At 38.9% G+C, this 16259-nt stretch overlaps 1 protein-coding gene across 1 annotated transcript; it reads right to left on the bottom strand.

Annotated features, from left to right (window-relative positions):
- Nucleotides 1-6017: 6017 nt before the first annotated feature.
- Nucleotides 6018-15563, bottom strand: LOC104616664 (epidermal retinol dehydrogenase 2-like). Its single transcript, XM_010281738.1, has 6 exons — nt 15234-15563; nt 11164-11295; nt 9532-9631; nt 7703-7847; nt 6615-6737; nt 6018-6111 (listed from the first exon to the last, which is right to left on the bottom strand). The coding sequence occupies exons 1-6, from the start codon at nt 15561-15563 to the stop codon at nt 6018-6020; spliced, it is 924 nt and encodes a 307-aa protein (XP_010280040.1).
- Nucleotides 15564-16259: the final 696 nt, after the last annotated feature.

Below are 16259 nucleotides of genomic sequence, written 5' to 3'. Positions count from 1 at the left end.
TTCCTGGGTATGATTCATCTAAACCAGACAGAAATAAGAAATCAGGTGAATGGTGACTTAAATGGCACCCAAAATGTGTATTGGAAATATTAATGTGTTCATTTGCTAACCACATTTCTGAGAAAGAAGCAATGGAGGAAGTGACAGAGCAACTGCTAGAATGCCACTTCCACCAACATAATACATTTCATCAATAAACACCAGGGAAGCACAGAGTTAATGAAAGCATTGAGCAGTGCCTCATGACTATTTAAATCACTGCTACCTCAGGCAGTGCGGCCAGCTAAGATTAGTTAATGAAATGGATGGCCAGATGATCATTTATTTGGCTTCATCAACGTTCTGTGCAATGGTAAATGGCAATTAAATCTGTATTCATTGTTTTTTAAATTAAACCCGCCATTCTTTATTAGCAGTCTGTGGTATCCTGAAGTATCTGAAGTATTGAACAGAGGCACTGTATTGACTGAAGAAAGAAACTAGAAAAATCCATAATAGTAATCAAGGTAGAATTTTGATCTGTTAATAACTGAGCTCTTTGGATTGATTTAGGCCTTTCTACCTCATGAAATTATATGAAGTATTGAAAATCATGAGATGATATAGAAAGTAATAACATTTTTCTACGTGTAAAAGTAGAGAGACAAAGATTCTATTTCTAGTTAATCCAAAAAATTGTATAAGCATGAAGCCTCCTTGTCTGCAACTGGTAATGGTGAAAAATAGGGACAGTACTTTTGTTCATACTTTATGCCAGTTTCTCTGTTTTTTGTGTTTCTCAGGGTACCAATAAGAATATTGGAACAGCAGGATTAAACCTTTTGGTCAAAGACAAGGGTAGTGACAAAGGAACAGGAAATTTCCTGATTTCTATCTTCAGGTCTGTTCTTCCACAATTGTCCAATTACTTGTGGGAACTGTGAACTAAACATCTTTCCACGTGAAGGCTAAGAAGAAAATACAAGTTACTCATGAACAAAGCTTCAAATATTGCAGGATCTTAAAATACATTTTTCACTATGAGTTACTGTACAAAACTAGCCTCAAATTAGTTTTGAGTTATCTTAGAGTGTCTTTCTATAAAAGCTGTCCTACTAACATGATTTTCTTTATTTCTCCCACTCTAGACAATCTTGCAATTGATTCCTCAATTTCAGAATTGCTGCTTGATAAAGCAGGAGAATAAGGTGACACTGGGAACTCCTAGTACCTAGTAAGTAACATGCCTGTAGCACATGTTTCAACACCAAGTGAAATCAATGGGAATCTTCCCCATGGTGAGTAACATATTCAAATACTTACTTATGGGTGCTGCTCTGGTCTGTGTAGCCTTTGTGCAGGCTGGGAGCATCTGATGGAAACAGATTGTCTGCATCTGGTATCCTGAGACCTTTGGCTGAGTTTCCTGCAAGCACTGGTACTTCGATGGCATTCAAGAGAAACCTTGCACACCAAGGTCTTCAGACTGGCCCCTGGGTTATGCTGTCTTTTCCCCTCTGTTTCCTTTGGTCTTCTCTTTGTGCTATTAATTTACTTTTTTTCAGATTGGTTTCACTCTTCAAAACAGGGATCCAAACAAACTCATTAGATAAAATAATGAGTTTTCCAGTCTGACATTTATGGAGGGTGATTGAGCCTTTGGAAAGCCTGAGGTTGTTCTGGGAATGTTTTATAATTTAATGGCATAATGCCAATTCAGGTGATTAAAAAACCAAGCTATCAGAATTTCTGGGAAAGTACAGTTGTTTCCATGATATGCTGCAAGTTATGCCTTGGCATCCCTTAAGATGTTAAATACGTAAACATATATATGAAAAATTTGAGCAAGGATGAGGTACTGCAATGATGATTTATAGGGAATATAAGATGAATTTGATTGAGAGGAAATGTTTCTCTCTCATGTCAAAGATGAACTAAAAAAATCTAGGCCAAAGTATGTAATATATCTCCATCTCCATGCAATGGCTGTCTTCACTAGAGCTGTGTATTTCAGATGCTTATCCCCATTTGGCTATGACAGTGCATTATATACCCAGAAAGAGCTGCAGACTTTTGGGTCTGAGACTAGAAGGATACTGCATAATGATCATAGAATCACAGAATCTTTGGGTTGGAAGGGACCTTTAGAGGGCATCTAGTCCAACCCCGCTTCAGTGAGCAGAGACATCATCAACTAGATCAGATTGCCCAGAGCCTCATCCAAAGTCTATGGTATCATATATTTGTATCATATTCTCTGGTTTCTGCAGATGCTCTAAAAATGGTCTTTCTCCCAAAGGAGCTCTGATGTGGGGCAGGAACTAGGCTGCACTGAGCCATCCAGCCTGTGGACTTAACGGGATGAGGTGCTACGGTGAGCCTCTCTCTCTCTTCTTCATGGTCTGGGAATTAGGAGTCACCTAATTCTAATTTTGCTGTGTACCGCCAAAACTACCCGAGCCCTTACATAGGTACTCAGGGAGTGTCACAGAGAGGCACTGAAATATCCAGAAGGTTACAGAAATTGCTGAGAAATTACAGTTACGTGTTGTTGCCACTAAGATTTATTTAAAGTTTTTTGTTAGATTACAAGGTGACCCAGCATCAGTCAAATCTTCCTTTCCTCAAATTGCTTGTTGCTTGAATATGATGAATGTTCTTTATAAGATACCTGATTCTACAACTTACTCTATAAGCAAAATATGCTCTGAAAAGGTATGTTGTACTGATGGGTGTAAAACAAGAGCAAGAAACTGTATTTTATCTGACATCACGGATTATCTCTCTATCGATGCCACAACACAGGCGTATTCGGCCCATGCCTATTGGGCTAATCCACTTGTCTCTTCCTCATCAGTTTTGTAGATAACCAGGATTGCTCCCTAAGGAGTAAAAATGAAGATAAACCGCCTTCCAGTCCCATTTGCAGCTTCAGTAGTAACAGAATTTCTCTTGCAACATTGTTTTTGTGTGGAGGAATTATGAATAAGATGAAAGCCTCAAAGGAGGAAAGCACACATTTCTCAGGAGTTGTGAGTAACTCTGAGATACTTCTTAAGTGGCACATTATGTTTCAAAAAACAAAAGATAATTTTATATTAAAAACCAGCAACAACATCCAATTGCTTCTTCTGAACTTTAATAGGAAGGTCTTGGCTTACAGTTTTAGAACTTTGTTACAGGATCCATCACACTTCTTTTTTGTAAGGATAAAAAATGAAATATTTTCCTGGTATTTTTATAGAAAAGAATTAGTTCCTGATTTCTAGGGCTGATAAGAAGATCTAACAGATCACTGTGAGACTTAGAAAGCATAAGCTTTACAAATTCCTTCTTGAGACAAGCAGATTAGTCAGAGGAAATGGAGCCAAAGAATGCCCTTGGCTGAGACTGCAGCAATACAGAATAAGGCTCTGCAGGGTAGGTGAAATATGGCTTAGAAAATAAAGCATTGTTTCCTTTATATTATTCTTCATCTTCTCATGTCCTGTGTATATAGATGGTAAACTTACAATGGCAAATGTTGGTGGTAAGGTTGGCATGTTTTAGTTAAAGAAACTGAAAAAAAAAAGAAAGAGGATATTGAAAGGAGAGCCCTTACAACGTGCTCTTTGGCTGCAAATATTTCATCCTGACACACTAGATTTTTAACGATGGCTAGTCCACCAAATCTTAATGTCACTAACTTCCACTTCAAATGGGAGCCTCATTTTACAAACCATTTTAAAATGTATGTCTTTCACCTCATGAGCCCTGTTCGTAAGCTCTGCAGCACACACAATGAAATTATGTCTTAAGCATGTTCAGGCCCATAATACATTCACAAATATAATGTCATGCCAATTTGTATAGTCTCCTGTAACCGTACGTAAAAACAATCATAGATCTAAAGCCAAATTGCAACATTCGTGTGGAATAAGGGAATCCCAATATTCAACATATTTGTTTGCAATTGAGAAAGGATTGTTATTTGCAGGGAGCAATTTAGACTTTGTTCCTGGCTCATTAGTAGGAAGAAATACATATTTCAATTACTGATCTCCTAGAGAGTTTTTCAAAATAAACCTTGCTTTCCAAAGAGACAAACTTCAGATATCTTTCTCCTCCTCTCAGCTGAATTTTTCCCAATAATATGTACAGGGCACATTAAAGAATTTACTGAATGTATGTGTCCTTTGAAAACACTGGGATTTCAAAACACAGGTTTTTAATGGGAATGTGCACTCTTATAGGCATCTGTAGCTGGAGGGGAGGTTGTAAGTATAGGGTTAGTTAAATACAATAGAAATATGGTGACAAGTGTGGGCAATAGATGACCGTTCAAGGCTCTGTAATTCCTTACAGTGGAGTTTTATAAACTATGCTTTGTAGATTTCCTACTCTGGTCTGCAATTTATTTATTTTTAAATTAAGCAAATTATGAATGTTTTATGTTAGCATTCTCTGAAAATTTTAATGAGGGTTGATTTACATCAATTAGGTATCAGTACATACTTTTGTATAACTAATCTTTGAAGTTCTGCTCTTGGGGAGTTTTTTCCTTTAGGACTTTTAGGTTGTAATTTCATTTAGAGCCAGTTGAAGGAGATGGGTGTGACTTCTCTCCAAATATAAAAACAGATTTCGCCCAAGAGCCAGCCCATAATTGTCCAAGAATACATGAGGTATTCCTCCTGTCTGTATTTCTTTTGCCATGATTTACAGCAGAGCCGTGTTTCACACCAACAAATAGGCTGCTTTCAGTCTCTGAATGCAATACAGTGCATGCAAAGTTGTTGCTTGGTCACTTAACATAATACCTATGTAATTTTAAATTTTAATGATTTTTCAAAAATAACTCGGAAAATTGCCAAAGATTTCTTGCACAGATTCCTCACAATACTCTTAAGTCAATTTCTAAGTAGTTTTACTACGTTCACGGAAACTTAAAAGAACAGTGTGGACCAGTTTGCAGGTTCAGATTCAGCTGCTGACTTCAGGGACCTAACCTGGGGCACAAAACCTTGAACCCAATATCTGGCCGCAGCAGGGTGCTTCAAAGCCACAAAGGTGCCTATAGGGTCAGAGAAGGGAGTCAAGATGCCTATGGACTTCACCAGTGTTCAACATGCAGCTGCCTACAGCAGACGCTCACTGCAGAGCCCATGTCTATCAACTCCCTGACTCTACTGTTGTAGGAGCATTTTATAAAATACATAGAGACAGTTAAATGGCAATTAAATACAGAAATTACATAAGCCATTTCTGTAATGGACTTTTTCCTGACTGTTTCCTCTGGTTGAGGGGCTTCATCGTCTTTCCTTTCTGAGTAGGCACATGATTTTTTGCCACCACTACAGTTTTACAAATGTTCTTTATAAGTCACAGCCTTTGATAAATGATCCAGTATCAGCCTGTAGCCATGGATTACATGTAGGGCACGCACATCCCCTAGAACTCTGTTTGGAAAAGCGTGCTGTGACTAACAAGGAGCACGGTAAGTGGCACAGCGCTGCACACGCTTTTTCTGCGCTCACTGCAGTTCACTCTTCTTCAGGACACAGGCTCGCTGCGCTGCTCACCAGCCAGAGCACATCATAGAATCACAGAAATCCCACAGCGCCTTTCTTCATGTCAGCTTTGTGTGAACTGCAGTGCTGTTTTGGCACTGCAAGGGAAATATGTTAAACACTTTGTGGTTTTTTTTTTTTTTTTTCCCTTTCTGCGTGAACAGTAGTGTGTTTTTCCCGTGTTTTGAGATTTTGCTCAGAAATGGAGAATTCTGAGTATAAAATGAAGTCAAACGTCCCTGCCTGGTGTTACTGACTTTTATTGAGAGCTCAGATAAAAGCAGCATGACATCATAAAATAAGAGAGCAGGTTGTGGCTAAAAAATCAGTGATTAAAAGACAGTTATGAAGAATTAAATTGCATGCTGACTAATGTCAAATATCATAAAAGAAGCAAATTTCCTGTCAAAGAATAAACATGATTGAAAATTGATTTTTACTGAAAAATTTCAATTAGATGGCACTTGAGGTCTTCAGAATATTTTGGTTTCAATCCTTTTTCTTCTGACCAAAGGCTTTATCCAAGCTGTTGACGATCTTAAGGCAAATTTCAAAAAGTAGCACCATTTTTCTAGGAATGAGACTGATGAGACAAACACTGAGTTAGCTTTATATTTTTTTTAGAAAAATGCATTCTATAAATAAAGAAATTATAATTTTGTTCTATGCACTCTACACTTCTAATGTCTGGCAATAACAGATTTGTGCTCCCTTGTTATAAATGGGGGAAATTAATGACAAACCAAGCCATTTTGTGAAATCCCAGCCAGAGGTGGAGGCAGTTACTGGAAGCAGCCAGTTCTAGTCCAGGCATTACTCTCAGTGTACCATCCCAGGAAAATTTTTGAAATTTCTATACCTAACTATAGCTTAAGACATACATTAGAGACAAAAGGGGCCAGGGGAATGCTATTCACCTAGACTATTAAAAATTAAAACCACTGCTTCTTCATAATTGCGTACATATAACTGGATTGACTGCAGGAATACTAACGGAAGGACTGTTTTTACTAAACTTTCCTCCTGATTTTGCAGGCATATGGCAAAGGAAAGATGGCAATGCTAGAAGACGAGTCACATTCTTACGTTTTGAAAGCAAGAAAGCGTAAAGTCAGAGGCATGAATAGATAAAACTTTTCCTTTTGAATTGCATCCATGATCTTGCTGGCTACATACTCTCTATCATAAACAGGAAGAAAAAGGTGGTTTCTGGTGAAAGAAGAAACAAAGCATTATGAAATTACAAAACTTTACTTTTAAGATGTATTCTAACACAAAAGTAATTTAATTAAATAATTTAAGAATTTTCCCCCATCCCTTCAAGTAGTCTTGAAAAGGAGTCTCCAGTCCTGTTTGTTCCTTCCATCTTCAAAATAAATCGAAAATACTTTGGTGATATTGTGCATTTTAATGACTAATGAGTAACTTTTTGCACTGAAGCCCTGCTCAGACTCTAATGAGGTTAATGCCCACAGTGATTGCAGCATTGAAAACTTCCCAGCTAATCCATAGTATGTGCTGTTCTATGCATAAGAGTTCCACCCTCCGCACACCTCCTCCTATTCTACTGTAGATGTTGAAGTGACCGCTGAATAGACCAGGACCAGGCCCGTTTCCAGCCAGGAGAAAGGCTGTGCTCTGCATAATATATGCTACTACAGGATGGTGAATGGTGCAAGCAGGAACAGAGCACTGAAAAACCAAGACTAGTACTGCACTAGTGCAATGGCTAATTCGGTGTCTGTCACCACAACCATACAGCCACCCACCAGATACTACCACCACAGCTATTCTCACTCAGACAAGCAGAGCGTAATGACAGGTCACTACCCTGAAAGCCATAACATAATCACAGTGACAAAATTACTTGGGGCAGAGAACCTAAGCAGTGCCCATTCTCCTGACAAATAAGGTTGCCTTAAATACTGCTGTGCAGTTCTAACTGTTCCTTGACTGCGAGGTTATTATGCAGTCCCTGTTGCACCTAAGTTATTAATTGTACACAAGACTTGGATTCTTATGTCAAGAGACACAGCTGTATATGCCAATAGGGCAAAAATACTGAATTAAAAAGAAAATCAACCCTATAATAGCTAGAGACTGAATATGGCATATCTAGTGAGTAGTGATTATTTTTTGCCTACGAAATAGTACACAATCTAAGTTTTACTTACTGGGTTTGAAAACCTTTAGCTAATTCAGTATTAATAAAATAAGGGCAAATGACTGTGGTTTTAATGCCTTGTTTTCCTGCATGATACAGTTCTGAATCTAAGGCTTCCATCATTCCAATGACTGCATACTTACTTCCAGCATAATCTGAAAAATGAAGAAACAAGAAATATCCAAAATACGTCAATAGCACCACAGTAAGTGTTATATACAGAATTTAATGTTTTGTAATACTATTTAAGCCCTGATATTACTTAGTTATATAATTAGCAGTCTTGTAATTAGTATTTTAACTAAATGTGCATGTTGGTGATGCTAACTCTGAATGGCTCTTCCCATGACTGATGCACAGTTGTCTAAGGATACGATTAATCCTTTCCAGAGGAGGTTTTTTTCAGTGCATTATAGACAGATATAGGAAGATGAGCTTATTCAACATTTTACATTTATTTCCAGATACTCATACACAAGCCAGGCATTCTGTCAGTTCAGATTGTCTTCACCCTTTAATATCACAGCTTAGATTTCAGTAAGAACTATTTCTAGTGGTAAAATCTAAACACCCTACTTATATATGCTGCTTCAACATATTACTACTTCCGATTTGTCCTGCAACTACAATACCATTTTGTTTGCCTGGGAAGACTGAATCTTGTGTGATTTTTACTTTTTGATGAATGTATGGAACTCCATCCTTCAAGGTAATCATAATTTTCCCTCACAAGGCCCCGTGCAACCTGATCTAAGTTGGGCCTGCTTTTATTTGGGGGTATGGGCCAAATGACCTTGAGAGATTCCTTCCAACCTAAAGTATTCTACAATTTTGCAAATATAAGTAAGTACTGTATTTTAATATAGGAATTTACATGCGGTTTACTAAGACTTTTTCAAATGCATGTGAAAATAGTTGTTAGATGCAACAAAATCCGATTTTACTAAAAGAGTAATTTCAATGAGAGACAGTTTGTTATTCTCCAGGGATTCACCCAGAGTGGATGATGGAACCGTACAACCTAAAAATGCATAGCTAAAGTGTAAAAAGTTATAATGCATGGATGGGCAGGTCCACTCTCATAAGCCTTACAGTTAAATGACGAAAGTTGGGTGTGACCTATTATCAATACCAAATCTGACCCAGTGATAACAGGTGGCAAATAAACACTACAGTAACACCATCAATCAATAGAAGAGACAAGAGATACTTATTACACTGAAGTTCACATTCTCATAGCGTGACCTAAGAGATACGATCAGGATGTCAGAGAGGCTTGAGGAGAGAGACTGGGCAGCAGACCCAGGCTGATGAAACAGTCAGGACCACAGCAGACAGCTCTCCTGAAGGAAACAGCTGAGAATATGGAGCTGTTAAATAGCTTAAAACATACTTCATTCAAATTCATTTTATGAAAAGTCTGCCAAAATGCCTTATGGACCTGAAAGCCTTGTTCCAACTAAATCTATAGTTCCAGGTATAACCCACATATGTCTCAAGACTCTGAACATTCATCTGCAGAAAACCTGGCATGTGAAAGTGTTAGACAACGTGTATGCAGGGCTCCCTCCCACGGCACACATATGAGCTGTGTTGTCCTTCTCTGTGGAGATAAGACAGGCTGCAGTCAGACAGTAAAACCTGCAGTGAGCTCCCTGTGCCACTCAGGCAACATGCCACCAGCATCCTCTTCAATACACCACCATCTTTTGTATCTGCAGGCTCTTCCTGAGTATTTAATATGTCAGTTTAAACTGCTTAAGACAAGCATTTATGAGATCTCCAAGAAAAGTTATTAGCATGTAGATCTAATTTGTAACGGCAGTTGACGATACTAACCTGTCATTCTGTAGACTCCCAACAATCCTGCTGCACTGGCTACACTAACCAGATGTCCATGGTTACAGGTCATCATGGCTGGAAGAAAGGCCTTGCAAGTCTAAGAGACATACAAAAAACCCCCTTTGTAACTAGACATGCCAAAAATGTTGCATTCCAAATTAAGCTTTACAACCTGATTTGCTTTCTGAGGCTTCAATATATAAGAAGCCCAACTGATCTTCTCTCTCTGAAAGAATTTTTAAATGAGAGACAGAATTTCCTTGAATGACTGCCCTCTCTGAAGATCTGTCAGCATGAAAATTGTGTTATTAAAAGCAGCAAAGCTTGTATTTTCTCTGCCTCCTGGCTCCTCACAATTTGAGTCCTCTGACTATTGCCAAAGATTTGGTACACAAGAGGGAGCTAGAAGTCAACACATCAAGGGGAGTTCAGTCGTCTATGGGCCCTGTTTGTTACAACCCTAACTGCCTGACAACGCCGGGCCCCCACACCACCACTGTGGGTGATATTAATTATATAAGGAGGATGATAGTGTTTTATGAGGGGGAAGAGAAGAAAAAATACCAAGAGCAGAAACAATTTTTTTTAAATCGCTGAGATGTGCTGCAATGTCTATTTGACCTCAGATGTGTGTGCCTAGTACATGTTTTGTTGGTTGAGAGCCCACAGTCACTGTCCTCCTGCCTTATGCCTCTTCAGACCTGCTAGGAAGAACACCTCCCTCTGCCTCAAGTATTTGGAAGAATGAAGCTCTGTGGTCTGGGAATTGATTAGAGGACTTCTATCTGCAGTGATTTTCTGGTGAGAAATGCCATTTAGAGGGGGATTTGCAATGCTACATTTTTCCCTGATGCAGGCTCCTCACTCAGGTATATAAACAACCCTTGCAAGAGAGGACAAGAGTAACACTCCCTCACAACAAAATCTCCTAAAGGTCAACTGAGACCCCAAATAACAGCAAAATCCTTCCTAGTGTAGGGGAAGTTACCTATTCCCCGGATAAATATTTTGCGTGCTTCCAGGTCTTCATTTGAATATAAAAGGTATTTCAATTGGAGCAGCAGTTTTCTGACTTTTATAGAAGAATACACTATAATGAAGGAAATATGATGATAAAAAAAAAAAAAGCAAAGATAATACATACCATATAGATTAGTTCTCTATGTACATTAAGCATATGATGACTAGGAATGAAAGCACAACCTGAAGACTGACACCAACATGTGCAGCATGGTTTTGCCTCCCTGAATGCTACAAGTCTATTAGACAAAGCTCTCTGATGCCAGAAAACATCAGGAGCAGCAAAGTCACGCACCATCATGTCAGCACTAACTTCAGCTACAGCTGTTACAGATAGAGCATGTTTCACGACACGGTTGCATAAACTTTGGGTTTTCCAGAGTGCCTGGGCAGGTTTGTGCTAACATTACTGAGACACAGTGGGCACACAGTCAATTTGGTGTGTCTCCAATTACAGGATGATTAAAAAAAATGTACCTTTCCCCATTCAAGGCCCTTCCCATCCCTATTCCAAATTGGGTTCCCCAGGTAGGTGCCACCATGGTGATCTTCACACTAAAATACTTGCCTGTACCTTTCGGTCACTTGGGAGAGAAAAAAATACATTACCCAGACTTGAGAGAGGAAGTTGACTCTTAAAGTCTTTTCAAAGTCTGTATCTGGAATGTCACAGAACTTCTTCCCAAGCAGTATGCCAGCATTGTTGATTAGAATAGTAACATCCCCAACTTCTTTTCTAACCTGAGTAAAAAAAGGATAAATAGAAAGCTTTAGAAGGTGTCCTTGCCTCTTGCACTTCACTTATGAAAAAGTTTAGTGATACTTGCAATTACTTATATCTTTACTGGAAACGTTAAGTATGTAAGAACTGTTGTACTGCATCAGATCAAAGGTCCATCCAGTCCCATAGCCCTTGTCTCATGGTGGAAGGCAGTAAAAAAAGGATCAGGATTGTAAGGCCTCCTCCAGTGTACGCCTCAGCTTTTCACGCTCTGCAGCTTAGGATCCTCTTGAGACAGATAAGGTATTTATACCTTTGTATTTAATACATCCCGATGATTTCCCCCCCCCCAAGAAATTGTCTAATTGCTTCCTGAATTCCAGAATACTTTTGGTTTCCACAGGAACCTAAGGTACTGAGCTACAAAGCTTTAGTGTGCACTGTGAGCATACTTTAACTGCAATCTGAACATTTCTTGTCCCCTATTTCTGGTATTGTGAGAATTCACATTCCTCAGTCGAGCCTGTTCAGCCCTTTTTCCAGATGATTTCTACTGAACAGGAAAGAATTCAGCGCAGATGCCTGTGGGGATAGCAATCCTCTGAGTACAGAAGCATGTACCATGAAACAGATAGATAATATCCCTTGAAGAAAAGGCCAAAATCACCATTAACTCCACTTGGGTTTGCTATAAAAAGGTATTATTCCATGATTTGGTGGATTTATATCAAAGCAGATGGTCAAGACTTACTTACAGTGTTAAGAATCAGGCTCACTGCAGAGATTTCTGTGCTAGAGGCAAACAATTATTTTGTGTCTCAAAAATTATAGAATGACTACAAAAACATAAAATCCCAGATATGCTGCTGTCCGGCAATTTGGAAGTAGGTACTCAGATCTGATGCCCCAACATGTGACCTTGCTTTGCCTCTCTCAGCGAACCTTAACGTTCAAGTCAAGACTCGTTTGATACTCCTCCAGCTGTGTCAGGCTTGCTCCTTGTCACAGACCAGCAGGGCTCAGATACTAGCACCCTTCCATCTGCACAAATGAATGCAAATCTAGACACTGCTGAGTATGACAGGAATACCCAGCTCTTCCTTTGTGGGATGTGTCTGTACTTTCACTCATACCTTTTAACTACTAACATCATATATGACTCCATATGATGATCGTCTTTTCCTTCGCATGACAACAGAGCTTCCCCAATGGAAGCATTTTATTTAATCCAGCTTCGTTTGACCTGTTAAATCACCACCCCAAAAAATGTGGGAAGCCTGACTTCCATTTACAAAAAATCAAGCTGATTATTCTTCATTGTGTATTTCTTTGTCTACTAACGCTTCTCTTTATTATCGTTTCTACTAATTTTCTGTAAGACAGGTTTATAGTTTCTTTGTGTTCTCTCCAGCGCTCTTTAAAATTGGCATATTTGCTACTCTTTGTTCCTTAGAATCGTAGAATGGTTTGGGTTGGAAGGACAACCTTGGACACCTGTTATAGCAAAACACCCCCCATGCATTTCTAGTTCACCAGATCCACATCGGATTTCCTTCTGAATTCCCAGGTGGACACTGCCTGATCAGTGTCACTTCACCAGTTTATTCTAAAACCTCTGTTATGGACTTCGATGATCTGATTTGCTTCCTAGAAATAAAGCTTCCACTATGGGCAAATACCTAGGTTTTTCTGCAGTGAACATCCCAAACAAAAGCAATTAATTTAACTTTTCTGCTATTGCTTTATCTTCTGTGTCCAAGCTCAAGACTTTTTTCATATTACCAATCAAAAAGTTGCAGGTATTTCCAAGAGTAGAGGAGGCTCCTGGCTGGAAAACTCTTGCTCTAAAAAAATTTTGGGCTCCTACATGACTGTTCAATTCATGCAAATACCTGCAAAGATATTGGTAGAGTTAACAGTAATTTAACACCTTAACACCAACTTCTGAATTTGAAACGGCTCTTTTGAGTTTCTGCTTGTAGGTCAGTCTGTGCACTTCAGAATACTCTTTGCTGATACGGGCACAGCAAATTCTGCAGGCTGGAGCCCTGCGGCCGATTCAGTTAATGTGTTTGGAGATTCAGAATTACTTCAGTGCTCAGAACAAACATTTTGAGACTCTGTTAAACTAAGAACAAACAAATCATTTCAAAATGTTCAGCATCAACAGGAAAGTCTAACAGAAAAATTACTTACAAAAGCTTAAACTAATTGTTTTGGTGCGTGACTTTGCAAGAAGCAGATAGCATTTATGGGAATAGGGATTTACTGCCAATTTAAAATGTTATTTTTTACAGACATTTGATCTTGGTAAATTCTAAAGTGAGTTTTTTTCTTGCAAAAAGAGATTCTAGAGAAATTTCCATTTGATTTATAGTATCATTGCAAAAAAAGATCATTTGAAGTACTGACCACAAGTTGCTCAGACTGATTTTTCATCTTGCTGGGAAGTGATAACAGATATTAAGGTTAGAAAGATTACTAGGATTCCTACTCCAAAATTGCAGGAGTCATAATCGATGTCATAACACAGCAAGGATGACATCACCTCTACAGCCCAAGTAATTGGCAAAGATCGCTCTCCTTGAACACTACCTATTGGGTCAGCACAGGCCAGAACACTCAACAACTCGCTCATCTCTGCGGACATACTGTTATAATACAATATATCCCTGCCTGCAGCATCCAAGTAATGCTATGATACTAGTTGTGGTTCTTAACATCTACCACCAATGGCCCCACATGGAATTTTTTTCTGTGCACTGTTGGTTGGCGGTGCCCCAAACGCTGCTTACAAGTAGGGGAAAAATAATACCTTGCTGACTGGAAGCATGAGAATTGCAGTTCCAGATACTGAATCCAACCTACCCTTTAGAAGTACTTTTCATTGGGAACATTTCTTGAGGAAAAATACTTATTTCATAGCCATGTTCAGAAAGAATTAATCTGTTTTGGTTACAATTGAAAGCAACAACCACAAAACAAAGAGCCTCTCCTGACAACTCATAGAAAATTAATGTTACATTTCAAGGCTATTCCAAAACAATCTATCAACATTCACATGTCATGAAATATTTTAGCTAATTTCTCTGATGTATGCCTTCAGGCACAGACTGTCAAAGATGAGACTTGAGAGCCATGCATAGAAATACATATACTGAGAATTTAACAGAAGAAGAATTTATCCTTGAATAAAATGGCAGAGTGGCTAACTCAATTATAAATGAGGTTATGCTGGGAAATATTTTCAGGCAGTATGTAGTTTAAGGACAAGTAAAAATTAATAATGTTAATTTAATGTCCAATTTCTGGACTCTGATAATAAGTTTAAAGAAGTCATAGTTTACAAAGAGTAGCTCAGCACAGCAGAAGTGTCTCTGTAAGTCTCTCCACTTACAGTGGAGTCCTTCTCTACCTTACTTTCCAGCTGGATTGACCAAAAAATAAATGGAAGCTGAATTATCAATTTGACTGGAGACCAGCCATGTCCTGATAATATTTCTGAAACCATTACACCTCACACCACCCTTACAGAACTACAGTTTTCTAAACAAATGGACAAAGAAAAGGAACCCCCTTCCTTACAATTTCCACTGGGTTTTAATTTTTTTTTTTAATTTCTTGATATCTTAAAGAAATTTTAAAGCCTAAACAAGCTAATACATGGAGCTAACTTCTGATATATGTTTTACCATACTGTTAATCTGAAAGAAGTTACCCTCTCACAACAAAGACTGGAAATGGATAAATCTTGATAGAAGAGATTAAACCCAGCTACTTTATTACGAACATAGTTTAAGTTCCATCTAGAAGCTACCTGTCGAAAAGAGAAAGTCATATTCATACTTCCCTTTACTGAATCATACAGTTTCTAAAAAAAATGTCAGTAGCATATACTATTAAAAAGAAGAAATCAGATGCAAGAAGCCAAATCAGAAGCCAAGAAGCTGTATCTTACCTTGTCTGCCTGTTTGTAGACCTCCTCCCTATTGCTGCAGTCACAGTGGTAGGCAAACACTCGCCTAGCTCCATTTTTTTGGGCTAATCTGCTTGTTTCTTTGTTACCTTCATCATTGATGTCCCAAAGAACCAAGGTTGCTCCCAAAGGAGCAAAATTTAAGGCAATCTGCCTTCCAATCCCATTTGCAGAGCCAGTAATAAGCACTATTTCCCCAGCAAAAGTTTTTTTGCGTGAAGGAAATAGGAATAAGGTTAAATTCTCAAACAATAAAAAAAATAATAATTTCAGGAACTGTAGTATCTTCAGGATGCTTCTGAAGTTGAACATGATTTCTCAGGCACAAACATCGCTCTTCTGTTACACAAATCCAGAAATAAAATATGTTACTGGCCCTTCAAAACACTGAGATACTGACTAAAAAAAAAAGAGGTTGGCTCTCAAACAGCTCTTTCTTTCACATTGTTCTTTTCGTGCAGGTGCAAAATACGTTACTCAAGACTTGTTTTGTGAAAGCTGCTGGCTTCTTACCAGTAGGATTAAAGCAAAGATCTTCTGCTAGATCATACACACCTGCTGTTTCATTCCAGAGTCCTCGGCTTCCACCCTGGTTTTTAAAAAGGCTTAGTAACATACATTTTAGACATATACATGGTGGCAATGCCTATCGGAGTGCTTTGTTTTCACGGCCAGGTGTTATTAGACGAACAAAAAAGGTACCGAAGACACCGGCGTGATATCAACCTTAGAAAGGAAGGCGTCCTCCTTCGCAGAAAATGTGATCCGAAACGTGTTTCGGAAAGCGAGGCGATAGGAACCCACCCACGCCCTGTGTATTTTCCAGTGCCGTGGGGCTGCCATCACCCAGCATATTTTCATTTGTGAGCAAATGACCGGCCACACGGAAGACCAAGGCCCTGTGCGTTAGGAACCCGGGTTTCTACCCTGCCTTTCGGCCATACCATTTTCTCTACAGTATTTCGGACGCCTCAGGAGAAGAGGCACTCCTCGCCGCCCCGCCGGGCC

This window comes from Phaethon lepturus, unplaced genomic scaffold (assembly GCF_000687285.1).
Source record: "Phaethon lepturus isolate BGI_N335 unplaced genomic scaffold, ASM68728v1 scaffold52542, whole genome shotgun sequence".
NCBI classification, from domain to species: domain Eukaryota; kingdom Metazoa; phylum Chordata; class Aves; order Phaethontiformes; family Phaethontidae; genus Phaethon; species Phaethon lepturus.
The sequence above is the reverse complement of the archived record's forward strand: the minus strand, read 5'-3'. Positions and strand labels throughout refer to the sequence as shown.

Bases quoted from the DNA above. Each gene is read 5' to 3' on its own strand.
- LOC104616664 (XM_010281738.1), bottom strand. From the start codon at position 15,563: ATGTTCAACTTCAGAAGCATCCTGAAGATACTACAGTTCCTGAAATTA. The intron at 11,296-15,233 runs GTAAGATACAGC...TTTTTTACTCAG, and splicing joins TCTACAAACAGGCAGACAAG to GTTAGAAAAGAAGTTGGGGA. The intron at 9,632-11,163 runs GTAATGTATTTT...TATGTCTCTTAG, and splicing joins ACTTCCTCTCTCAAGTCTGG to ACTTGCAAGGCCTTTCTTCC.